Source organism: Lissotriton helveticus, chromosome 7, assembly GCF_964261635.1.
Source record: "Lissotriton helveticus chromosome 7, aLisHel1.1, whole genome shotgun sequence".
In the NCBI taxonomy this organism is placed as follows: Eukaryota; Metazoa; Chordata; class Amphibia; order Caudata; family Salamandridae; genus Lissotriton; species Lissotriton helveticus.
Window position 1 is genome coordinate 293184453 of NC_136068.1, and position 27667 is coordinate 293212119.

The following is a 27667-nucleotide window of genomic DNA, read 5'->3' on the forward strand; positions in this document are numbered from 1 at the left end:
ATTTCCCTTGGAGCACCTATACCTGATTCCTGGAAGGGGTCTGAGATTATTCCAGTGTGCAAAAAAGGTGACAAAACCCTTCCAGGAAATTATAGGCCTATAAGCTTAATTGACTCCGTACAAAAATTGATTGCTTGATTGGTGCTAGGAAAGGTTAAAGACTGGTTCAAAGACCAGGATATTCTCACCCCCCTACAGGCGAGCTTTCGAGAGCATGTCAGCACGATAGACCAGGTCTTAGGCAAGGGCAGCATGTATGCTGCCTTTGTTGACCTCAAGTCAGCCTTTGATCTGGTCTCTCGGAGCAAGCTTTGGGCTGTGTTGGAGGAGTTGGGGATGCCGCCTGACCTGCTCTCCCTCATAGTGCGCCTCCATGAGGAAAGTTTTGCCCAGATATGATGGGGAATGCAAGGAAATGTCACCATACCCTTCCCTGTTGCTAAGGGAGTGCATCAAGGCTGTTTCCTGGCCCCCACTCTATTCTCACTTTTTATAAATGATATTGCCAAGCATCTAACATCCATCCCTACTGATGCTCGGGCTCTTGCAGGTATTAAAATCACAATTGTGATGGTCGCTGATGATACGCTAATCATTTCCAAAACCCTGAGTGGTCTACAGCGAGCGTTACATCTTTTTAAAAAGTTTGTTTCCTCTCTGGCTTAGGAATTAACGTAACTAAAACCAAGTTCATGGCTTTTAATCCACACAGAGCATTTCAAGTGGTATACTTCAAGACAGTCCATCATTGGAACAAGTCAGTGGCTTCACATATTTGGGGGTGACCCTGCAAAAAGACATGCAAAGGGGTTGCCAGATAGACACCGCTACCCTGCAGCACCAACAGCTGTCAGGAATTCTACACAATGAGTTCAATACTTCCCTGACCAAGCCAATTAGCCCTGTCTTACAAATAAACAATATGAAAGTGGTGAATTCAGTGTTATATGGGACAGAAATGTAGGGTTTTGAGAATTTGTCACAGCTCACTGTTGCTGAAAACCAATTCCTGCATAATATCACCGCTCTCCCATAAAGTACCCCGGTATCATCATTGCTACATGACCTTTGCTGCAAAGCACTGGCCAACTTTGCCAGGCTGCCTCCCATTCTGTATAGGTGCAGAATCTGGAGTACCTCAGAATAGCTACCTTATGCTGAGGCCTTAACAATATAATTAAGGCAGATGTCTTTCACAAGATCAGCTAGCTACCTGAAGTAAGAGCATCTTTGACAAATAAGGGTATGCTAAACTATTGGGAAAACCCAACGAGCATCCCACTCCCTTCAAAAGATACTGGGATATGGTGTACCACAAGAGTTGTAGCAGATGCGACAGCTCATCTCTAACTCAGGCTTATTTAGCAGTCACACCATGGCCTAACCTGGAGAAGTATTGGTACATCATTTCTAAATCCCATGACCGGACGTTGTACTTCCAATTTAGAGTGGGGGTATTGCCCTTAAGAACATTTACGGCAAAATGAGCAAGCCTGGGTGATAACATATGCCCCTTCTTTGAGATGTCTGAAGAGTCCTATGCTCATGTCCTATTTGTGTGCCCAGCCTACACAGCTCCGCGCAAAGCACGGCTATCTCCAATCTGTAGGTCTCTGGGTGTTAGAACATGTAGCATCGCTTTGAGAATACTGCACAATGACACCCTCCCGTATATTGCAATAGCTGTAGCCAAGAACCTGAATTGGATGTGGGTCATTAGATCACGTTCCCTCCATAATACCTGATTTTCAAACGGCCGGCATATATGTCTGAAGTTTTGCTTTGCTGGAGTAATGTGTGCGTTTATTCATTTTATTATACACCAACCTATAATGCCCCGAGATGGACGATCCAATATTTTATCAAATGCATTGTCCTTGTTGTTTAATCCGTTTTTATCTAAACCCACGTTTGTTGTACGTAAATTAACCATTTTACTCTTTTTTTAAAAATATCAATGTATCCAAGATTTTATGATTGTAAATGAATTTGTATAAAATGCGACTTACTTTTATATCATTTTCGAATTTGTATAAAATGTGACATGCTTTTATGACATGATTTATCGAATAAAGCTTATTGGATTGGTAAGGAAAAAGTAGGCTAGAGGTAAGGGGGATAGAAAAAGGGAGAGAGGGGAAAAAATTAGAATCAATTACCAATAGGAAGATGCTTGAAAAGACAACCATGCACGAAGACCCTATGTGTGAGGTGTATAGGGGTCCTTTAGTGAGTCGCAGGTGTGAGCACATGCTTCAAATGTGAAGGATGTGGGAGGGTGAGTGAAAATATATGGTGCCTAGGAATTGTCAATTGTAGTATAGCGCAGCCAAAGAGCGCCTCATGCCTTGGATGTTCACCCATCAGGGAGAGAACAATTAAATAAAATGGCCAAACGAGGCTGACAGTTCCAGCTAGTGATAAGACATCCAGATCTAAAAGGGGGGATGTACATTAAGATACAAATATAAAACCACCCATAATTTAGTTACGTCTAATAATTGAATAATGCATGTTACCCTGCAACAGAATCCACACAGTTTGATGTGTACAGCATGATGCCCGCGTGGGAATTGAGCCGGCAAAAGAGTTGTCAGTCTGGGATAACAGTGGTGCTTTGTGGAAGGAAGTAAAAAATGATAAGCATGAAGGTCGGCAGTCGAATTAGTAGGCAGGTTCTGGGAGGAGGAGGTAAATTCAATCTAACATAACCAATGGGATCACTCTCGTGTAGAAATTACGGAAGTGTTTGAGACTCAGCAGTGGACAAGTAGGCGCAATCTGGGGCATATTAGCAAGAACCTTGTTAAAATTATCTCCGTCTAAAACAGCGATAAAAGGCTTGCTAATGTGTGTTATAGAATTCCAATAGAAGCCCAGGTTAGATGTGCAGGACATCTAAACTGGGCTTCTATTGGAATTCTATAATGCATATTAGCAAGCCCATTATCTCCGCTTTAGCAGCAGTTTCCTGCCGCTAAAATGGCGATCATTTTAACGAGGTTCTTGCTAATATGCCCCTCAGTTCGTTAATGACAATGCGGACAGTGCAGCCAATTGAGACGGTGTTGGGGACAGAGTAGTGGGCTGATGCGGGGAATCTCCTGGACCCGATCTGCTGGAAAGGAAGTGAGAAACGTAAAGGCCGATTACAAAGAGGATCCTAGTGTGGAAGCAACCCCTTGCAGTGCGGTTGATGCCAGTCAGAGAATGGGGCGGCAACCGTGAGACAGTGTATAAAATTGCTGGGCCATAGAAATAGATTAAGGGCATGCGCAAAGGAGACTGTGAAGAGAAACCAAGGCGGCTATCTTAGAGTGGAGAATTAGGTTTCAGTGACCAATATACCAAGGTGACTAACACTTATAGGGCTGCACAAGCCTGGCAGTAACAAGGTTAGTAACATAAATGTTCAATACATATCATATCCAAAACAAAGCTATTACACATAAAACAGTGGGTGCAATAATTAGCGAATTGTGTCAGCCATCTAAGGATGCAAATGTGTTAGAAAATGAAGCAGCATGCTTATGTAATGTACACTGAATATCGAACGGACTTTAAAAGCATATCTCTACAATTGGAATAGCGGTAAATAGTGTTAACAAGGAAAGTCTGTGTATTACTGCAGGTAATTCCGATCCAGTACATGAATGGAGGAGTGTAGTTCACAACAAAGATGTTCAGTCCTCTATCTTGCTTAGTCCTGCTTGCAGACTGTCCATCCTCAGAATCCACTTGAGTTCCTCCTTATTGAGTATGGATGTAAAATCTCCACCACAACGTTCTCGCATGTCCTCTCCACGCTGAATTTTGCGTGCCCTTTCCGATATTGATCAAGTTATTTGGACTTGTAATGGCATAAATTACGTTTGCTGTTTCTGTTGTACAATTTGAGAAATATGGTACTTTAGTTTAAACATTTTTGCATACAATTTCTTTGGCCTCGACAGTAAACTCGCGCAAACTACATCTGTCACATTTATGGTGGCCAGCCAAAGGAGTAAGGGGTATATTATCAACAACTAGCGATAATTTTTGTCTCTAACTTGTTTAGAGACAAAAATTATCGCCGCACATCGGCGATTTTTATCGCAGATAAACCTTGCTATTAGCAAGGTTTATCGCAAATGCGATAAAAAACGCCCGCAATGCATGAATATCGCTGAAAAGTCAGCGATATTCATGCATTATCGAGCAAATGCTCTTAGCCATGTTATCCACCTCCCATTGGATAACATGGCTAAGAACTGCTCAGGGCAGGTGTTAGCTTTTGGAGATATTCGCCCTTAGCGCAAATATCTCCAAAAGTTGGTAATAGGAGATAGCGATGTTAGCGACTGTTTCCAGTCGCTAACATCTTGGCACGCCCACTTTGCATATCATTAGTGATAAATATCACTGACATGCAAAGTGGGGCCCATGATGGTCGCTATCTCCTATTAGCTGTCGCTAACTGGTGTTAGCGACAGCTTGGTAATAGGGAGATAATTTTATCTCCGCTTTCTTGGCTTTTAAAGCCAAAAAAGCGGAGATAAAACCCCTTGATAATATACCCCTAAGTCCCCTTAGGTCATTGAGTGTACTGTTTGTTTTAGCTGGGGGTAAACTTGCTCTTACCAAATGATCTTTAATGCTCTTGTTTTTGCGAAAATGCAAAAATGGGACATTCAAGCGAGAGGTTTACTACATTAATCTCATTCCAGTGAAGTAGTATAATTTTTTTTCCTTGGTGTGAAATAGGTATGAATGTGGTCACACACATCAGCTTACCTGTGTTGTGCTTCTGTCCGAGAGTCAATAATGCTTCTCTTGGACAGAACCAAAACCTTTTAATAGATTTTAAAAACTAATTTCCGTGGATATCCTATGGAAAGTAGTTTGCATGAAAGTGTCTCTCCAACTTTAAAGAAGCCTTGCTTGAGGAAACCATTTCTTCTCATCCCCAATAATTGTTTATGAATAAGTAAGGGAGTTGCGTAGTGCCCTGGGGTGATGGCTGGAATAGCGAGTAATGTCTTCCTCAGTGTTGGTTTACGATACAGTGATGTATACAGTTCCCCATCGTATGTTATGATCATGAGATCTAAGAAAGCTATTTCTTTTCTGTTGTATTCAAGAGTAAATTTGAGGCCTGGGTGATGCCTGCTTTGCTCTTTTGTTGTTTGTTGTGTGCCCTTCGTGGGTTATTACCCACCAATTTTTAGTTGAATCAATAAATACATGTAGTTGGTAAATTGTTGATTGAGCATTTCATCTGGGAACTATCGTTTTCCCAGTATAACAGTTGGTATATATTGTTTGGTGACCTAACAGCTAGATTCATGAAAGCTAATTGCGCTCGCAAAAGGCCAGATTCTCAGAATCTGGCCCTTTGCAAGCGCAATTTTTGCATTTGGGATTCATCATCCCAAATGCAAAAATCGCTATTAGCGAAATCGCATATTTGCGAGGAATTGCATTTAAGGAATCTCTATTTGAGATTCTTTAAATGCAATTCATTAACCAATTTTAAATTGCGAATTCGCAATTTCTGGCCGCTATTTACCACGAAGTCTGACTTCGTGGTAAATAGCGAAAAAAGTAGAAAAAAGCACTTTAGTGCATTTTTCTCAGTTGCATGTTACACACACACATGTCCTTTGGACATGTGTGTGCGCAACACCTGTGTAAATTTGCATTTCAGGGGTGCTACAGGGTGTCCTTTGGACACCCCTGGCACCCTTGAAATCGCATCCTTATTTGCGATTAGCAAATTGCTAATCGCAAATAAGGAATAACTCACCATTCATTCCTATGGGCCTTTGCCCATAGGAATGAATGGGGAGTTATTCCTTATTTGCGATTAGCAATTTGCTAATCGCAAATAAGGAAGATGTAGGAATCACAATTTATTTTGCGATTCCTACATGAATCCCGTTTTGCAAGTCCTTAATAGCGATTCCTTATGAATCGCTATTAAAGACTCGCAAAACGGGTCTTTCATGAATATAGCAGTTTGTCCCGTAAAGCATCCTTTGTAAACCTGGGCCTAAATGTGGGTGCTGCAGAGGTTAAACCTGCTCCAATTACACTGTTGACATGCTATTCTTTGTGCCACCCCCTTGAGATGGCATCTCCTTTTTCATTTTGCCCAACCCAAACAGGATAGAGTTATCACGCCCTGACGAGAACACACAAAGTTAAATAGCGAGTTCGAAACGCGTCGGCCTATTGGAGATAAAACATCTTACAACTGCTGTAAATAATCAGCTTCGTTTTGGAATGATGTTGCGATTAATTCTCTCAGTCTAACTTGTATTGTTTTGTACATAGATTGTTTTCTTCTCCATTTGATTTTTCCTTATTATTGAGTATAAAGAACTTTTCTTTTCGAAGAAAACCAATGCAATAATGATTAATGATTGTGATGCACAATGTATATATGAAATTTAGATATATGTTTTGTTTGTCATATGTAATGTGTCTTATATGCTTTTGAACAAATTGTATGATAAATGTATTTGGGTATGTCTTTTTTGTATAATGAATCTTTTGAATTTTGAAAACAAAAAATAGAAGGGTATAAAATAAATAATACCAGACAAATTTGGAAGTAAAACTTTATTTGTCACTCTAAAAGCAGGAGACCCAAAAACTCCCTGTATGGCCAGCACTTCTTTTTTCAGAAAATATTACAAAGGGTCCAGCTGACCATACGTCCCGAGGACCTAACTCCCCATTATTCAAACCCCCTTGAGAGTGTCATTGGACAAGTAGGAAGGATAGGCCCTGCTCAGTGTCTCCCAAACAACCACATATTTTCTCCTCTGTCTAGTTGGTCATGCATTCCTCAAAGCTGGTAGCAATGTTCTAGTTTCAAAATGTCAACGGGTGTAAATAGCATATCATTTTTTATCCAATAACAGTTGACAATATCAAAAGACATTAAGATCTAAATGACTGTTTGAGTTAACTTTGTAGGACATAAAGGCCCAGATTTACCAACATTTTGCACTGGTTTGCGCTACTTTTTTAATGGAAACTCATTGTAAAGTGTAGTAGTGCGATTTACATTCCGACCCATATCTTGATTTGCGCAATATTTGAACGAAAATCAACGCAAGGTGGTGCAGTATGTGGCTTTGCTCTACTTAGCGCCAAGGGCATTCCAAGGGTGGTGCATGGAAATTCCTATGCAATCAGGGATTTGGTAAAAATCCCTATCTACAAAAATTTGTAGACAGGGATCTGCACCAAAATCCAAAGCCTCCATGATGCAGGATTAAGGAGGAAAATTATTTTCATATCTCCTTGTTTGTCCCCTCTTTGCATGTGTGTTGCATTTTACCACACATATATAAATTGGGGAACTTCTTAATGCATAGTTTATGCATTGTAACAGACTCCCTACTTTAGAAAAACTATGCTTACCACACACAGCCCCCTTGCACTATGGACTCAGGGTATCTTCCTTAGTGCATGGCAACCAGAAGAGCGTTAGCACAGGGAGAGCAGAACAGTACTGCATCTTAGATATGGCGCTGTTCTGCTCTCTCGCTTTCGTGCAACGTAGCAACATTACTTACTGCGCTGTATAATATTTTAAATACATCTAGGTCAGATTGTTTAACTATAGCTGAAAGGTAGTTTGGCACATAAATAGCCAAACTTGCTCACTCAGGGATTCACTCAATGGTAAGAGCATTTTTAAAATTATTTTGTTCGCATGCGGAAAAATGTTTAACTTCGACATGTTTATGATCAATGGATGACTGCACACAATTGTATTGTGGTGCAAAGTTTGAGTAAGCCTAGATCATTTTGCAGGTTTATTAATCTAGACATCATGTGGTGTGAAGCACATTTTAGTCTTTTCTCCATTATTACACATTTGGCCCAAGCTTTGTGTTTGGTATGTGATGCATCAAACAGTGCAGAACATCATGGGTGTTTCTTATTTGTTATTATTAAAAGTAACTTTTTCCTTAACTATGTGCAGGCCGGCGTCCACGTCCCAATGATTACGAGAGTGCTTCTCGTTCCGAAAGGACCCCCACAAGTGACCATCGCAGGTGGCCGTATCACCGGTAAATTAAGCGGCAACCTAGTACTTTATGCAGGAGCCGAAAAAATTGTGACAGCAAATGGGGTAAGTATAAACCGTATCTTTTCCGAACGAGAGAGCAGACTTGCACTTTTGCCATTGGCCCCATGCAAGTAAGAAAAAAAATGGGTCCCACCCCCGAAAGCCTGACACTTGATTCATTTTGACCCGGCAACCTTCCTCCTATTCTCCGCTCTTCAATCACTATACATGCATGCATGCATGCTTTTATGTTGTCTGTAATTATTAGTACAGCACTACAGGGGTTACTTCCACTCAAATACTGAGTCGGATTTGCAATCTACACTCCATCCATTGGTTTAATTTTACAAAAGAATACTCAGAGGGGAGAATTACTAAGATTTTATGACGTGCCTGCATCACAAAAGTCATGCACATCGGCACAAAATCGGTTTTTTTCCAATTTACTTTCCAGCTCTTAACTGGTTTAGCCCTGGAAATAATGTGGTATCTATGAATGTATGGTGTGATCATAAGGTAGTCAGCAACGCAGGTCGTGTAAATAGGGTATACAGATCTGTAGAAAGCAGGAAGTTGGTCAGATTAGATGCTAAATAATGCCAGTTGGTATTCACAAATTCAATTTTATGTAATCGTCTTCACTTCGGCAAGTGAACGGCTCAAAATACCCTCTTGTTGGGATGTAGGGAATGTTAGAGATATTGGGAGCAATAGTTTGAATGAGTTTAAAAGAGGTGAGGTGTAGCATGTGGAGTATTTTGCAAAGTCATTCTGTGCCCTGGGCACCCCCCAAGTTTTTGCTGACTGGTACTGGTGATAACTGACTCTGACTGACCCTGGGCTCTGCCTAGGCAGGCCCAGGGCCAGTGCTATGCTGAAGACACACATGGAATACAGTGAAAATACCTACACACACCAGGGTACAATATGGGGTGTGTTTTGTGTTAATTATTAACTGAATTGGTGTTTTTAAGTGCTTTACATACCTGTCTTTGATGTTAAGCCTGCCTACTCGCAGCCAAGATACCAAGGGTTGAGTAAGGGAATCATTTTCTAAGACCTGTTCTGAGCTCTATAGCATGTTAGTGGCCTTATTGCCAGAGTAAATGCACATCTGCCACTACTAATAATCCACTTTCCGACAAGTATAATGACTACACATTGATGGAGTCTTAGATGTTTTTGAAAGAGTTGTTTAACCTCATGATACAATACCCAAAACACTATGATACATTGCCATAAAAGGAGAAGGTTATCATGTACAATAAGACCACATGACCTTAACAAAAAAGAGAAACGTGCTCAATGACAGACGGTAACTAATATGAGAATATATATTATATAGGAATGCAATGATAACTATATTTTGTCTGTCCAACTGGACATAATCATTTAATGTAAAAAAGTGAAAGAACAAACAAGTGGGGACATACATATCATTAGAGCAAAAAGGAGATCAGGCAAAAGAAAATCTGTGGCCGAAAAATTTCGAACAATTAGGCAAACAAAGAATACATTGGAGCATCCTAGCACATATTAATACAAAGTATATGATTGTGTGAGAGTGCGAGAATTTGATGACATTTCGATCCCTCTAACTGAATGCCGGGATCATGTCAAGCCCCCCTCCACACTGCCCAGGGGACCACCACCTCTCGGGGCATCGAATATGTGACTAATGGGGTCCATTGCAGACCCCGGCCCCGGGGACCACCACCTCCCCGTGGCTATTTACATGTGGAAAGGTGACCGCACGGTCCCCCTCATGGAGCCTTTTATGGCCCTGGAGACCACCACCCCCCCAGGGCCGTCTCCTGCAGTGTTCCGGGGTGCCCACCCCGGGACATTGCTGTTTGCTTCAGCCCTGTCATAGCAGACCCTGCTTTGCTTTTTGTAAGCGAGAGCAGGAAACCTGCTCTCGCCGCCAAAAAGCAAAGCAGATTTCTTTTGCACAAGAGTAGCTGCATGTCAGCAGCATCCCTTGTGCAAAAGCAAAGCCGGCTCCCGCAGGAGACTGGGAGCCGTCTGGGACCGAGAGGGGATTGGGGCTCCCCCCACGGTCCCTAACGCTAAGGGCTGGCCCCCGGGGATGGGGTCCTCAGGGCCAAAAGTGGTCAGGGGGCAACGCGGCCCCCTTCCAAAAAAAATATTTAAAAAAAAGGCTGGCCAGGCCCCAGTGGATGGCGTCACCGGGGCCATAATTTGCCTCTGGAGGGGGGCCCCGCGGCCCTGCTGCCCCCCCAAAAAACATGAAGGCTGTCAGGCCACAGGGGATGGGGTCCCCGGGGCCAAAAATGGCCCAGGAAAGGGGTCCCATAAAATTAAAAATTTTAAAAAAATGGAAACTGGCAACTCGCCGGAGGCCCCTCCCCTCCCTGCATGACTCTGCAAACAGGCCACGCCTCCTTTGCCCAAAATTCTGCAAACGTGCTCCCTGGCGTGTTCTTCGATGGGGATTGAAGTCCCCTTCACTGATGCGGGTCCTTAGGGGCCAACTACTTATCACATTTCCTAATATTGCATAAAACACTGACCCACTGACCCACTTACTGACCCACTTAATATTGCATAAATCACTGACCCACCCACCCCCTGGCCAACTGGCCTTCTCAAAGGGGCTCAGATGCCCTGTGTCCAGAATGTCAGGGCTGCTGCCTAGCAGATGAATACAAAGTGCGCTACCCCAAAAAGACTTTGTCCCAAGCGTTGGACCTCTGGGGCTCTCTCAGGCACCAACATAACTTGCCCCCAAAGATCTGTGACCCTCTGGGGCTCTTTAAAAACAAATCTGCCCCCTTGTAGGAGTGGCCCGCCCTCTCTAGCGGGTCCACTCATCTGGGGCAAGTGGCAGCTTCACTCACTGGGGGTCTGCGTGGGGACTCTGCTCCTCTCCCGGTACTGCCAGCACGATGCAGGGCTCTCTCCTCAGTCACAGGAGCCCAGCACTGCAATTGATGGCCTCAGTCGCCACTTCTGTTCGTCACCCGGGCCCCCTCCTGGGACCTGGGACTTGGAATGTCACACTTCCTCTCCGGCGCCTGGGCTCACCACAGCTCACGGGAGCCCCGCATAGACCCACAACTCTACTGCCTCTTCCGGCCTTGCCAGAGGCCCCGCACACATCACAGGCAGACGTGTCTGACTTCCAGGCGGCCGCAGCTCGGGCCACAGTGGCAATAATTTCTTCGGGCGGCAATGAGGGGTAGGCTCACTCAAAATTCAATATACACAGTGGGGTGGGCACCCGCAATTGCGCTCAATGAGCCAGGTGGGCATCCGTAATCTGAATATAAAAATAAGCGGGGTGGGCACCCGCAATTGCAGAAAAACGCAGGGTGGGCACCCACAATCAAGGCATAACGGGGGAATCCCTATTCTGGGGATTCCCTCGAAGACGATCGCAGCCCAGCGCTGCAAGGGCAATGCAAAAAGGCTCCTCCTCAAAATAAATGGCAAATTAGGATAAAGCGCTCCCAGGCGCTAGGAGTAAAAGCACAAAGTCCCTTTAAGGTCCTGTAAGTCAGGAAAAGCAAATGGGGCCCCAAAATCCATTTTGGCATTAAGGGGCAATGCAGAGCCCAGGGAGGCAAGCCCTAATGGCAGCAACCCCTGGGCCCCAGCAGCAACACTACCCGGCAGGAATAGCACACCAAGTCTGAACATTTTCATGGGGTCACAGCCCCTATATTTATACTAGTAAATGCCTTTGTGTCACAGCACAGGGCTTGGGGATACCAGTCAGAACTGGTTTAGAGGGGATTTGGAGCACTTTGTTTTGCCTAGCTCTTCTCCCCTTTGTCAAGTGGGGGCTCAGTGATTAGACGCACCACAGGGGGCGGGCCAGCATTGTGGAGGGAAGGCACAGCCCTATTCAGGTCCCAGGTGCAACTCCTCCCTCCCATCTGCATGCAGATCTCTCTATTTACTGCTGGGCTGACTCACCCTGTCTATTTGAGCCACCCACAACTCTCAGCTACTGTCAATCATAAGCCAGACATGCAATTCACATCAGGCAGGCAGACACACAGTACACCGAAATGCCAAGTTCGAAAAATGTGGCATTTATCCACCAGTCACTATAAATCTGCGCACACCATTGCGCAGCATTTATCCTCATGAGTTCATACATACTAAACTCCCCTACACATCTCTCATACCAGGAATTACCATGGACACACGTATCCCCCATGCATTCCTATGGGAGGGCAGGCCAATCTCACCACACGCACTTAGAGCATGCACGCACTTTACACTGGGCCACAGTGCTAAAGTGCCCAGAGAGCTAAAATCACTACCACTATGTCAGAGCTTAAGGCAAAACATTTAGGGCTGAACCTGCCAAAAGGGCCAAGTCCAACACATCCCCTTCCAGCCAAAACGCAGGGCAGACCAATCACCACTGCGGCAGGTTCACTCACCGGGGCTCTGTGTTGAGAACTTGCTCCTCTCCCGGTTCTGCCAGCACGACGCGGGGCTCTCTCCTCAGTCACGGGAACCACGCACTGCTATCGGTGGCCTTGGCCGCCACTTCTGTTCTTCGCCTGGGCCACCTCCTGGGACCTGGTACTTGGAATGTCGCACTTCCTCTCTGGCACAGGGATCCCCACAGGTCACAGGAGCCCTGCGTAGGCCCACAACTCTGGCGCCTCTTCCGGCCCTGCTGCAGGCCTCGCCCACATCACAGGCAGACATGCCTGACTTCCAGCCGGCCGTGGCTCAGGCCACAGCGGCAATAATTTCTTCGGGTGACAATGAGGGGTGGGCTCCCTTGAAATTCAAAATACGCAGTGGGGTGGGCACCCGCAATTGCGCTCAACAAGCGGGGTGGGCATCCGTAATTTGAATATAAAAATAAGCGGGGTGGGCACCCGCGATTGCAGAAAAATGCAGGGTGGGCACCGCAATCAAGGCATAATGGGGGAATGCCTATTCTGGGGATTCCCTCGAAGACGTTCGCAGCCCAGTGCTGCAAGGGCAATGCACAGAGGCTCCTCCTCAAAATGAAGGGCAAATTAATATAAAGCACTCGCAGGCGCTAGGGGTAAAAGCACAAAGTCCCTTTAAGGTCCTGGAGGTCAGGAAAAGCAAATGGGGCCCCAAAAGTCCTTTTTGGCATCAAGGGGCAATGCAGGGGCCAGGGAGGCAAGCCCTCATGACAGCCCCCCCTGGGCCCCAGCAGCAGCACGCCCGGCAGGAACAGCACACCAAGACTGAACATTTTCATGGGGTTACAGCCCCTATAGTTGGAAGAGGTGTGGCGCCGCGGCCAGGGCGACTGACGCTGGAATCTGGGGACCACGGTTCGATCCCCGGCTCCGGTGGCAGGTTAGCCCAGCACCATGTGACTCTGGGCAATAGCTCGCTTAATCTTCCCGACGGCCCCCCAGCGCCTAGAGACCCTTACGGGTGATTGTGCGCTTTACAAATGTGGACTTTACTTTACTTTTACTAGTAAATCCCTTTGTGTCACAGCACAGGGCGTGGGGATACCAGTCAGAACTGGTTTAGAGGGGATTTGGAGCACTTTGTTTTGCACAGCTCCTCTTCCCTTTGTCAGGTGGGGGCTCAGTGACTAGATGCACCACAGGGTGTGGAGCCAGCATTGTGGAGGGAAGGCACAGCCCTATTCAGGTCTAAGCATGGGTTGAAAATTCGTTCCGCTCGCGGTATTTGCGGATTTTCCGCGATTTCGCGATCCGCGAATCTCGTGAAATCGCGGTAAAATCCGCGAATCAGCGGGGACGAGTTTCAGCCAAGCACTTACAGGGTTACAGCAGCAGGTGCAAAAGTTGAAGCTAATTTTTTGTAACCTTTTACAAAAGCGTTACAAAGAAATTAACTTCAACTTGGGCACCTGCTGCTGTAAGACTGTAAGTGCTTCCTGCCGCCTCGTTGCCTACTTGCAACTATTCTCTGACCCTGCTCTGACCCTTGAAGCAGGGTCAGAGAATAGTGACAAGTAGGCTATGAGGCGCCTGTCACGAAAATTAAACCTCAACAGGAAGCACTGACAGATATAAAAACAAGCATTTGCAATGCAATAGGTCTCGCATTTGGAAAGTTTGAGCTATTGGTCTTGTAAATGACAATTTTTTTTTATTTATGTGTTGGTTTTGAAAATAGCTAAATTAATATCTTTGTCATTTACAATGCCAATAGTTATAACTTTCGCAAATGTGACACCTATAGCATTTGTAATGCAACATGTTTTGTATTTACATGACTTAGCTGTATTGATATTACAAATTACAATGGCTTTTAATTTTTTTAAATAATTAATACTTAAATAAAAGTGATTTTAATTTATAATGACAATAGCTTAAACTTTTGTAAATAACTTTTGTGAAGATTATGTTCAGTGTATTTTATTGTGACGAAAATCCAAGGACAGGAGATAAATATTAACATCTTTTTGTGACATTTGTAATAAAGTTTGAAACATTAAGAGAACATATTTGAACCAGTTGTTGTTGAATGGTTGTGCAGATTGATGCTGGGTGGCGCTGAGTGGTGCTGTGGTGTTGCTGTGGTGATGCTGAGTGTTGCTGTGGTGGTGCTGAGTGATACTGGGATGGTGCTGAGTGATGCTGGGGTGGTGCTGAGTGGTGCTGTGGTGGTGCTGAGTGATGCTGTGGTGGTGCTGAGTGATGCTGTGGTGGTGCTGAGTGGTGCTGTGGTGGTGCTGAGTGATAATGTGGTGGTGCTGATTGATGCTGTGGTGGCGCTGAGTGGTGCTGTGGGGGTGCTGAGTGATGCTGTGGTGGTGCTGACTGATGCTGTGGTGGTGCTGAGTGGTGCTGTGGTGGTGCTGAGTGATAATGTGGTGGTACAAAAGGGGGTGGTGATGGACGGAGCATCTGAATCAATCAAACACTCACATCCAGTCAAAAATCTGGGTTTGATCCATCACCGTTCTTTAGCCCACTCTGTCACCCCAGTTCAGACATGGCTATATGCAAATCTGTCTGACCCCGTGCCTCATGGGAACAGTCCAGCCCGAACTGCCAAGCCATGCCTTCCCTGGACCGGAAACAAGCTTCCGAGGACCGGTTTCTTGCATTCCGGCTGTCTTCATCCCGGCTTGCTTGAATCCGGTGGCAAAGTGAGCAAGGGACTCACGTCTGAGCATACCCTGCCACACTTATGGCGGCCAAAAGCGGTACAAAAGGGGGTGGTGATGGACGGAGCATCTGAATCAATCAAACACTCACACCCAGTCAAAAGATCTGGGTTTGAAACATCACCGTTCTTTAGCCCACTCTGCCACCCCAGTTCAGACATGGATATATGCAAATCAGTCTGACCCTGTGCCTCATGGGAACAGTCCAGCCCCAACTGCCAAGCCATGCCTTTCCTGGACCGGAAACAAGCTTCCGAGGACCGGTTTCTGGCATTCCAGCCGTCTTCAGCCCGGCTTGCTTGAATCCAGTGGCAAAGTGAGCAAGGGACTCATGTCTGAGCATACCCTGCCACACTTATGGCGGCCAAAAGCGGTACAAAAGGGGGTGGTGAGGGACAGAGCATCTGAATCAATCAAACACTCACACCCAGTCAAAAGATCTGGGCTTGATCCATCACCGTTCTTTAGCCCACTCTGCCACCCCAGTTCAGACATGGCTAAATGCAAATCAGTCTGACCCTGTGCCTCATGGGAATAGTCCAGCCCGAACTGCCAAGTCATGCCTTCCCTGGACCGGAACAAAAGGGGGTGGTGATAGACGGAGCATCTGAATCAATCAAACACTCACACCCAGTCAAAAGATCTGGGTTTAATCCATCACCGTTCTTTAGCCCACTCTGCCACCCCAGTTCAGACATGGCTATATGCAAATCAGTCTTACCCTGTGCCTCATGGGAACAGTCCAGCCCTAACCGCCAAGCCATGTCTTCCCTGGACCGGAAACAAGCTTCCGAAGACCGGTTTCTGGCATTCCAGCCGTCTTCAGCCAGGCTTGCTTGAATCCAGTGGCAAAATGAGCAAGGGACTCACGTCTGAGCATACACTGCCACACTTACGGCGGCCAAAAGCGGTACAAAAGGGGGTGGTGATGGACAGAGCATCTGAATCAATCAAACACTCACACCCAGTCAAAAGATCTGGGTTTAATCCATCACCGTTCTTTAGCCCACTCTGCCACCCCAGTTCAGACATGGCTATATGCAAATCAGTCTGACCCTGTGCCTCATGGGAACAGTCCAGCCTGAACTGCCAAGCCATGCCGTCCCTGGACCGGAAACAAGCTTCCGAGGACCGGTTTCTGACATTCCAGCCGTCTTCAGCCCGGCTTGCTTGAATCCAGTGGCAAAGTGAGCAAGGGACTCACGTCTGAGCATACCCTGCCACACTTATGGCGGCCAAAAGCGGTACAAAAGGGGGTGGTGATGGACGGAGCATCTGAATCAATCAAACACTCACACCCAGTCAAAAGATCTGGGTTTAATCCATCACCGTTCTTTAGCCCACTCTGCCACCCCAGTTCAGACATGGCTTTATGCAAATCAGTCTGACCCTGTGAATCATGGGAACAGTCCAGCCCGAAATGCCAAGCCATGTCTACCCTGGACCGGAAACAAGCTTCCGAGGACCGGTTTCTGGCATTCCAGCCGTCTTCAGCCCGGCTTGCTTGAATCCAGTGGCAAAGTGAGCAATAGACTCACGTCTGAGCATACCCTGCCACACTTATGGCGGCCAAAAGCGGTACAAAAGGGGGTGGTGATGGACGGAGCATCTGAATCAATCAAACACTCACACCCAGTCAAAAGATCTGGGTTTGATCCATCACCGTTCTTTCGCCCACTTTTCCACCCCAGTTCAGACATGGCTATATGCAAATCAGTCTGACCCTGTGCCTCATGGGAACAGTCCAGCCCGAACTGCCAAGTCATGCCTTCCCTGGACCGGAAACAACCTTCCGAGGACCGGTTTCTGGCATTCCAGCCGTCTTCAGCCCGGCTTGCTTGAATCCAGTGGCAAAATGAGCAAGGGACTCACGTCTGAGCATACCCTGCCACACTTATGGCAGCCAAAAGCGGTACAAAAGGGGGTGGTGATGGACGGAGCATCTGAATCAATCAAACACTCACACCCAGTCAAAAGATCTGCGTTTGAAACATCACCGTTCTTTAGCCCACTCTGCCACCCCAGTTCAGACATGGTTATATGCAAATCAGTCTGACCCTGTGCCTCATGGGAACAGTCCAGCCCAAACTGCCAAGCCATGCCTTCCCTGGACCGGAAACGAGCTTCCGAGAATCGGTTTCTGGCATTCCAGCCGTCTTCAGCCCGGCTTGCTTGAATCCAGTGGCAAAGTGAGCAAGGGACTCACGTCTGAGCATACCCTGCCACACTTATGGAGGCCAAAAGCGGTACAAAAGGGGGTGTTGATGGACGGAGCATCTGAATCAATCAAACACTCACACCCAGTCAAAAGATCTGAGTTTGATCCAACACCGTTCTTTAGCCCACTCTGCCACCCCAGTTCAGACATGGCTAAATGCAAATCAGTCTGACCCTGTGCCTCATGGGAACAGTCCAGCACGAACTGCCAATTCATGCCTTCCCTGGACCAGAAACAAGCTTCCGAGGACCGATTTCTAGCATTCCAGCCGTCTTCAACCCGGCTTGCTTGAATCCAGAGGCAAAGTGAGCAAGGGACTCACGTCTGAGCATACCCTGCCACACTTATGGCGGCCAAAAGCGGTACAAAAGGGGGTGGTGATGGACGGAGCATCTGAATCACTCAAACACTCACACCCAGTCAAAAGATCTGGGTTTGATCCATCACCGTTCTTTAGCCCACTCTGCCACCCCAGTTCAGACATGGCTATATGCAAATCAGTCTGACCCTGTGCCTCATGGGTACAGTCCAGTCCGAACTGCCAAGCCATGCCTTCCCTGGACCGGAAACAAGCTTCCGAGGACCGGTTTCTGGCATTCCAGCCGTCTTCAGCCCGGCTTGCTTGAATCCAGTGGCAAAGTGAAAAAGGGACTCACGTCTGAGCATACCCTGCCACACTTATGGAGGCCAAAAGCGGTACAAAAGGGGGAGGTGATGGACAGAGCATCTGAATCAATCAAACACTCACACCCAGTCAAAAGATCTGGGTTTGATTCATCACCGTTCTTTAGCACACTTTGCCACCCCAGTTCAGACATGGCTATATGCAAATCAGTCTGACCCTGTGCCTCATGGGAACAGTCCAGCCCGAACTGGCAAGTCATGCCTTCCCTAGACCGGAAACAACCTTCCGAGGACCGGTTTCTGGCATTCCAGCCGTCTTCAGCCCGGTTTGCTTGAATCCAGTGGCAAAGTGAGCAAGGGACTCACGTCTGAGCATACCCTGCCACACTTATGGAGGCCAAAAGCGGTACAAAAGGGGGTGGTGATGGACAGAGCATCTGAATCAATCAAACACTCACACCCAGTCAAAAGATCTGGGTTTGATCCATCACCGTTCTTTAGCCCACTCTGCCACCCCAGTTCAGACATGGCTAAATGCAAATCAGTCTGACCCTGTGCCTCATGGGAACAGCCCAGCCCGAACTGCCAATTCATGCCTTCCCTGGACCGGAAACAAGCTTCCGAGGACCGATTTCTAGCATTCCAGCCGTCTTCAGCCCGGATTGCTTGAATCCAGTGGCAAAGTGAGCAAGGGACTCACGTCTGAGCATACCCTGCCACACTTATGGCGGCCAAAAGCGGTACAAAAGGGGGTGGTGATGGACGGAGCATCTGAATCAATCAAACACTCACACCCAGTCAAAAGATCTGGGTTTGATCCATCACCGTTCTTTAGCCCACTCTGCCACCCCAGTTCAGACATGGATATATGCAAATCAGTCTGACCCTGTGCCTCATGGGAACAGTCTAGCCCTAACTGCCAAGCCATGCCTTCCCTGGACCGGAAACAAGCTTCCGAGGACCGGTTTCTGGCATTCCAGCCGTCTTCAGCCCAGCTTGCTTGAATACAGTGGCAAAGTGAGCAAGGGACTCTCGTCAGAGCATACCCTGCCACACTTCTGGCGGCCAAAAGCGGTACAAAAGGGGGAGGTGATGGACGGAGCATCTGAATCAATCAAAGACTCACACCCAGTCAAAAGATCTGGGTTTGATTCTTCACCGTTCGTTAGCCCACTCTGCCACCCCAGTTCAGACATGGCTATATGCAAATCAGTCTGACCCTGTGCCTCGTGGGAACAGTCCAGTCCGAACTGCCAAGCCATGCCTTCTCTGGACCGGAAACAAGCTTCCGAGGACCGATTTCTGGCATTCCAGCCGTCTTCAGCCCGGCTTTCTTGAATCCAGTGGCAAAGGGAGCAAGGGACTCACGTCTGAGCATACCCTGCCACACTTATGTCGGCCAAAAGCGGAACAAAAGGGGGTGGTGATGGACGGAGCATCTGAATCAATCAAACACTCACACCCAGTCAAAAGATCTGAGTTTGATCCATCACCGTTCTTTAGCCCACTCTGCCACCCCAGTTCAGACATGGCTATATGCAAATCAGTCTGACCCTGTGCCTCATGGGAACAGTCCAGCCCAAAATGCCAAGCCATGCCATCCCTGGACCGGAAACAAGCTTCCGAGGACCGGTTTCTGGCATTCCAGCCGTCTTCAGCCCGGCTTGCTTGAATCCAGTGGCAAAGTGAGCAAGGGACTCACATATGAGCATACCCTGCCACACTTATGGTGGCCAAAAGTGGTACAAAAGGGGGTGGTGATGGACGGAGCATCTGAATCAATCAAACACTCAATCCCAGTCAAAAGATCTGGGTTTGATCCATCACCGTTCTTTAGCCCACTCTGCCACCCCAGTTCAGACAGGGCTATATGCAAATCAGTCTGACCCTGTGCCTCATGGGAACAGTCCAGCCCGAACTGCCAAGCCATGCCTTCCCTGGACCGGAAACAAGCTTCCGAGGACCGGTTTCTGGCATTCAAGCCGTCTTCAGCCCGGCTTGCTTGAATCCAGTGGCAAAGTGAGCAAGGGACTTACGTCTGAGCATACCCTGCCACACTTATGGCAGCCAAAAGCGGTGCAAAAGGGGGTGGTGATGGACGGAGCATCTGAATCAATCAAACACTCACACCCAGTCAAAAGATCTGGGTTTGATCCATCACCGTTCTTTAGCCCACTCTGCCACCCCAGTTCAGACATGGATATATGCAAATCAGTCTGACCCTGTGCCTCATGGGAACAGTCCAGCCCTAACTGCCAAGCCATGCCTTCCCTGGACCGGAAACAAGCTTCTGAGGACCGGTTTCTGGCATTCCAGCCGTCTCCAGCCCAGCTTGCTTGAATCCAGTGGCAAAGTGAGCAAGGGACTCACGTCTGAGCATACCCTGCCACACTTATGGCGGCCAAAAGCCGTACAAAAGGGGGAGGTGATGGACGGAGCATCTGAATCAATCAAAGACTCACACCCAGTCAAAAGATCTGGGTTTGATCCTTCACCGTTCTTTAGCCCACTCTGCCACCCCGGTACAGACATGGCTATATGCAAATCAGTCTGACCCTGTGCCTCATGGGAACAGTCCAGCCCGAACTGCCAAGCCATGCCTTCCCTGGACCGGAAACAAGCTTCCGAGGACCGGTTTCTGGCATTCAAGCCGTCTTCAGCCCGGCTTGCTTGAATCCAGTGGCAAAGTGAGCAAGGGACTTACGTCTGAGCATACCCTGCCACACTTATGGCAGCCAAAAGCGGTGCAAAAGGGGGTGGTGATGGACGGAGCATCTGAATCAATCAAACACTCACACCCAGTCAAAAGATCTGGGTTTGATCCATCACCGTTCTTTAGCCCACTCTGCCACCCCAGTTCAGACATGGATATATGCAAATCAGTCTGACCCTGTGCCTCATGGGAACAGTCCAGCCCTAACTGCCAAGCCATGCCTTCCCTGGACCGGAAACAAGCTTCTGAGGACCGGTTTCTGGCATTCCAGCCGTCTCCAGCCCAGCTTGCTTGAATCCAGTGGCAAAGTGAGCAAGGGACTCACGTCTGAGCATACCCTGCCACACTTATGGCGGCCAAAAGCCGTACAAAAGGGGGAGGTGATGGACGGAGCATCTGAATCAATCAAAGACTCACACCCAGTCAAAAGATCTGGGTTTGATCCTTCACCGTTCTTTAGCCCACTCTGCCACCCCGGTACAGACATGGCTATATGCAAATCAGTCTGACCCTGTGCCTCGTGGGAACAGTCCAGTCCGAACTGCCAAGCCATGCCTTCTCTGGACCGGAAACAAGCTTCTGAGGACCGGTTTCTGGCATTCCAGCCGTCTTCAGCCCGGCTTTCTTGAATCCAGTGGCAAAGGGAGCAAGGGACTCACGTCTGAGCATACCCTGCCACACTTATGTCGGCCAAAAGCGGAACAAAAGGGGGTGGTGATGGACGGAGCATCTGAATCAATCAAACACTCACACCCAGTCAAAAGATCTGAGTTTGATCCATCACCGTTCTTTAGCCCACTCTGCCACCCCAGTTCAGACATGGCTATATGCAAATCAGTCTGACCCTGTGCCTCATGGGAACAGTCCAGCCCAAACTGCCAAGCCATGCCTTCCCTGGACCGGAAACAAGCTTCCGAGGACCGGTTTCTGGCATTCCAGCCGTCTTCAGCCCGGCTTGATTTAATCCAGTGGCAAAGTGAGGAAGGGACTCACGTCTGAGCATACCCTGCCACACTTATGGCGGCCACAAGCGGTGCAAAAGGGGGTGGTGATGGACGGAGCATCTGAATCAATCAAACACTCACACCCAGTCAAAAGATCTGGGTTTGATCCATCACCGTTCTTTAGCGCACTCTGCCACTCCAGTTCAGACATGGCTATATGCAAATCAGTCTGACCCTGTGCCTCATGGGAACAGTCCAGCCCGAACTGCCAAGCCATGCCTGCCCTGGTCCGGAAACAAGCTTCCGAGGACCGGTTTCTGGCATTCCAGCCGTCTTCAGCCCGGCTTGCTTGAATCTAATGGCAAAGTCAGCAAGGGACTCTTGTCTGAGCATACCCTGACACACTTATGGCGGCCAAAAGCGCTACAAGTGCATTAGTGATAATGTGGTGGTGCTGAGTGATGATGTGGTGGCGCTGAGTGATGCTGTGGTGGCGCTGAGTGGTGCTGTGGTGGTGCTGAGTGGTGATGTGGTGGTGCTGAGTGATAATGTGGTGGTGCTGAGTGGTGCTGTGGTGGTGCTGAGTGATGCTGTGGTGGTGCTGAGTGGTGCTGTGGTGGTGTTGGGTGATAATGTGGTGGTGCTGAATGATGCTGTGGTGGTGCTGAGTGATGCTGTGGTGGCACTGAGTGATGCTGTGGTGGTGCTGAGTGATAATGTGGTGGTGCTGAGTGATAATGTGGTGGTGCTGAGTGATGCTGTGGTAGCGCTGAGTGATGATGTGCTGATGCAGAGGGCAGAAAGGCACAAAAAGCAGTCTAACAAAGGGCAGAAGGGCAGAAAAACAAGGGTAAGACAAGTCTAACAGAGGGCACAAAAAACAAGTGTAACAGAGGGCAGAAGGGCAGAAAAATAAGGGAAAAATGAGTCTAACATAGGACAGAAGGGCACAAAAAATGAGTCTAACAGGGGGCAGAAGGGCAGAAAAACAAGGGAAAAACAAGTCTAACAGAAGGCAGAAGGGCAGAAAAACAAGGGAAAAACGAGTCTAACAGAGGGCAGAAGGGCACAAAAAATGAGTCTAACAGGGGGCAGAATGAATCCCGCCCTGCGTGTTTGTCCACGAAGATGCCACATTTTTGTGCAATACCTCTATTCAACTGGAGTACTTTCTACTGTCTAATCAGTGAGTGCTCCCTCGTTGGCTAAATGTATAGGGGCAGATTTACAATAACTGGCACATCCCCAGGGATGTGCAAGTTATTGTGCACCGCAGCTCCGCCACCCTTGGTGCGCCGCATTTACAATGCGGCGCACCATGTGGCAAAAACGGCACAGATGCGTCACGCATCTGTGCCGTAAAAGCAGCGCATTGCTGGAGCTGCGTCGCGCTTGCGACGCAGCTCCAGCAATGCTCTGGGGGGCCCTATCTCCCCAATCCTGCAACAAGCCTTGCGCCTGCTTCAAGTAGGCGCAGGGTTTTGACGCAGCATTGGCCTAAAAGTGACTAGGTGAAATCTTGTAGATTTTACTCAGCCACTTTTATGAGGCGTTCCTGCGCAGGAACGCCCTCCCCTGCGCCAGAACGCCTCCTCATGGCGCAGTTCTTTACAACGTGACGCATCTCTCAGATGCGTCACGTTGTTAATACCCAGCACCATGGCGCATCTTTTGTGCTGCCGCTGCGTCACAAAAGGTCTCGGTAGAGGGTGGCAGTGGTGAACCAGAGGGTGGCAGTGATGAAACAGAGGGTGACAGTGATGAACCAGAGGGTTGCAGGGGTGAACCAGACGGTGACAGTGCTGAACCAGAAGGTGGCAGTGCTGAACCAGAGGGTGGCAGGGGTGAACCAGAGGGTGGCAGTGATGAACCAGATGGTGGCAGGGGTGAACCAGAGGGTGGCAGTGGTGAACCAGAGGGTGGCGTGGGTGAACCAGAGGGTGGCAGTGGTGAACCAGAGAGTGGCAGTGGTGAACCAGAGGGTGGCTGTGCTGAACCAGAGGGTGACAGTGGTTAACCAGAGGGTGGCAGTGGTGAACAAGAGGTGCTGTGATGAACCAGAGGGTGGCAGTCGTGAACCAGAGGGTGGCAGTGGTGAACCAGATGGTGGCAGGGGTGAACCAGAGGGTGTCAGTGGTGAACCAGAGGGTGGCGTGGGTGAACCAGAGGGTGGCAGTGGTGAACCAGAGAATGGCAGTGGTGAATCAGAGGGTGGCAGTGCTGAACCAGAGGGTGACAGTGGTTAACCAGAGGGTGACAGTGCTGAACCAGAGGGTGGCAGGGGTGAACCAGAGGGTGCTGTGATGAACCAGAGGGTTACAGTGGTGAACCAGAGGGTGGCAGGGGTGAACCAGAGGGTGGCAGTGCTGAACCAGAGGGTGACAGTGGTTAACCAGAGGGTGGCAGTGGTGAACCAGAAGTGCTGTGATGAACCAGAGGGTGGCAGTCGTGAACCAGAGGGTGGCAGTGGTGAACCTGAGGGTGACAGTGCTGAGCCAGAGGGTGGCAGGGGTGAACCAGAGAGTGGCAGTGCTGAACCAGAGGGTGGCAGTGGTGAACAAGAGGTGCTGTGATGAACCAGAGGGTGGCAGTCGTGAACCAGAGGGTGGCAGTGTTGAACCAGATGGTGGCAGGGGTGAACCAGAGGGTGGCAGTGGTGAACCAGAGGGTGGCGTGGGTGAACCAGAGGGTGGCAGTGGTGAACCAGAGAGTGGCAGTGGTGAATCAGAGGGTGGCAGTGCTGAACCAGAGGGTGAAAGTGGTTAACCAGAGGGTGACAGTGCTGAACCAGAGGGTGGCAGGGGTGAACCAGAGGGCGCTGTGATGAACCAGAGGGTTACAGTGGTGAACCAGAGGGTTACAGTGGTGAACCAGAGGGTGGCAGGGGTGAACCAGAGGGTGGCAGTGCTGAACCAGAGGGTGACAGTGGTTAACCAGAGGGTGGCAGGGGGGAACCAGAGGGTGGCAAGGGTGAACCAGAGGGTGTCAGTGGTGAACCAGAGGGTGGCGTGGGTGAACCAGAGGGTGGCAGTGGTGAACCAGAGAGTGGCAGTGGTGAACCAGAGGGTGGCAGTGCTGAACCAGAGGGTGACAGTGGTTAACCAGAGGGTGGCAGTGGTGAACAAGAGGTGCTGTGATAAACCAGAGGGTGGCAGTCGTGAACCGAAGGGTGGCAGTGTTGAACCAGATGGTGGCAGGGGTGAACCAGAGGGTGGCAGTGGTGAACCAGAGGGTGGCGTGGGTGAACCAGAGGGTGTCAGTGGTGAACCAGAGGGTGGCGTGGGTGAACCAGAGGGTGGCAGTGGTGAACCAGAGAGTGGCAGTGGTGAACCAGAGGGTGGCAGTGCTGAACCAGAGGGTGACAGTGGTTAACCAGAGGGTGGCAGTGGTGAACAAGAGGTGCTGTGATGAACCAGAGGGTGGCAGTCGTGAACCAGAGGGTGGCAGTGTTGAACCAGATGGTGGCAGGGGTGAACCAGAGGGTGGCAGTGGTGAACCAGAGGGTGGCGTGGGTGAACCAGAGGGTGGCAGTGGTGAACCAGAGAGTGGCAGTGGTGAATCAGAGGGTGGCAGTGCTGAACCAGAGGGTGAAAGTGGTTAACCAGAGGGTGACAGTGGTGAACAAGAGGTGCTTTGATGAACCAGAGGGTGGCAGTCGTGAACCAGAGGGTGGCAGTGTTGAACCAGATGGTGGCAGGGGTGAACCAGAGGGTGGCAGTGGTGAACCAGAGGGTGGCAAGGGTGAACCAGAGGGTGTCAGTGGTGAACCAGAGGGTGGCGTGGGTGAACCAGAGGGTGGCAGTGGTGAACCAGAGGGTGGCAGTGCTGAACCAGAGGGTGACAGTGGTTAACCAGAGGGTGGCAGTGGTGAACAAGAGGTGCTGTGATGAACCAGAGGGTGGCAGTCGTGAACCAGAGGGTGGCAGTGTTGAACCAGATGGTGGCAGGGGTGAACCAGAGGGTGGCAGTGGTGAACCAGAGGGTGGCGTGGGTGAACCAGAGGGTGGCAGTGGTGAACCAGAGAGTGGCAGTGGTGAATCAGAGGGTGGCAGTGCTGAACCAGAGGGTGAAAGTGGTTAACCAGAGGGTGACAGTGCTGAACCAGAGGGTGGCAGGGGTGAACCAGAGGGCGCTGTGATGAACCAGAGGGTTACAGTGGTGAACCAGAGGGTGGCAGGGGTGAACCAGAGGGTGGCAGTGCTGAACCAGAGGGTGACAGTGGTTAACCAGAGGGTGGCAGTGGTGAACCAGAAGTGCTGTGATGAACCATAGGGTGGCAGTCGTGAACCAGAGGGTGGCAGTGGTGAACCAGAGGGTGACAGTGCTGAACCAGAGGGTGGCAGGGGTGAACCAGAGAGTGGCAGTGCTGAACCAGAGGGTGGCAGTGGTGAACCAGAGGGTGGCAGGGGTAAACCAGAGGGTGGCAAGGGTGAACCAGAGGGTGGCAGTGGTGAACCAGAGGGTGGCAGTGATGAACCAGAGGGTGGCAGTGGTGAACCAGAGGGTGCTGTGCCCATACACGACCGCATGGGTAACTTCGCCATGCAAGTGGCCCGCGAACACGCAAAAAGCCCCGCGAACATGCAAAAAACCCCACGAACACGCAAAAAAAACAAAAATCCGCAAATTCACACAAATTCGCGGATTTTGCGGATTGTGAATTCGATTTCGCTCGAATTCGCGGAACGTGAATTCGCAAATTTCGCCGATACTTATTCAGGTCCCAGGTGCAACTCCTTCCTCCAATCTGCATGCAGATCTCTATTCACCACTGGGCTGACTCACCCTGTCTCCTGGAGCCGCCACCCACACCTCTCAGCTCCTGTCAATCACAAGCCAGACATGCAATTCACATCAGTCAGGCAGACACACAGTACACAGAAAAGACAACTTATAAAAGTGGCATTTCTCCACCAGTCACCATAAATATGCGCACACCATTGCGCAGTATTTATCCTCATGAGTTCATACATACTAAACTCACCCCTGCACTCCTCTCATACCAGCAATTACCATGGACAGACACATCCCCCATGCATGCCTATGGGAGGGCAGGCCAATCTCACCACACGCACTCAGAGCATGCACACACTTTACACTGGGTCACAGTGCTAAAGTACCCAGAGACCTAAAATCAGTACCACTATGTTAGAGTTTAAGGCAAAAAGTTCAGGGGTGAACCTGCCAAAAGGGCCAAGTCCAACACTCACTCTCACATATAGTGATTTATATACTCCAACACTCACATATACTGCCTTTCACATATGTAGTTACTCACACATGTACCACTGAGACATCCATTCACTCACCAACACACCCCTACACACACTCACCCACCCACACAAGTCCTTCACAGATGCACTCTTGAACTCATACACTCAGTGAATTACACACTCACACATCTATGCACAGTCACACGCCCCCACCCACCCACACAAACACTCAAGCACCCATTGGATTACCCACTCAAACATCTATGCACAGAGTCACACCCCCCCACCCACCCACACAAACACTCAGGCACCCATACAGATAATGAGACAGCCAAACAATAACCCATATAGACACTCATGTAGCTACTCACCAACCCATGCAGCCGCTTACACACCAACTGACAGACTCATACAGACATTTACACACTTTACTCACTAACCCATGCATTTAGTAAGACACATTTAATCACTCACTTATAGAGTCAGTCATGTACCTACTAAATCATCTATTCAGACACTCATACACTCACTCATACTTCAATACACCTTTCCGCATATATATATATATATATATATATATATATAACATCTTTAAGCTTTACAGAAACACACAGTCACTGGATGATGTCATCAGTGATGTCATTTGAGATGTTATCAGTGATGTCACTGACTATGTCATGAATGATGTAATAACATCATCAGCAGTGCATTGCGGGGGCACAAGTTATAGTTAGCCCAACTAACTATAACAGCCGAATTTCTCTGGT

The 27667-nt window shown here is 48.7% G+C and overlaps 1 protein-coding gene across 1 annotated transcript in view; it reads left to right on the plus strand.

The window, feature by feature from the left end:
• Positions 1–27667, plus strand: part of LOC144766744 (uncharacterized) — a 604477-nt gene that overhangs the window by 422487 nt on the left and 154323 nt on the right. Inside the window, exon 11 of the mRNA XM_078650492.1 lies at positions 7982–8131. Within this exon, the coding sequence (XP_078506618.1) occupies positions 7982–8131 (150 nt within the window). The remainder of the gene's footprint in view (positions 1–7981; positions 8132–27667) is intronic.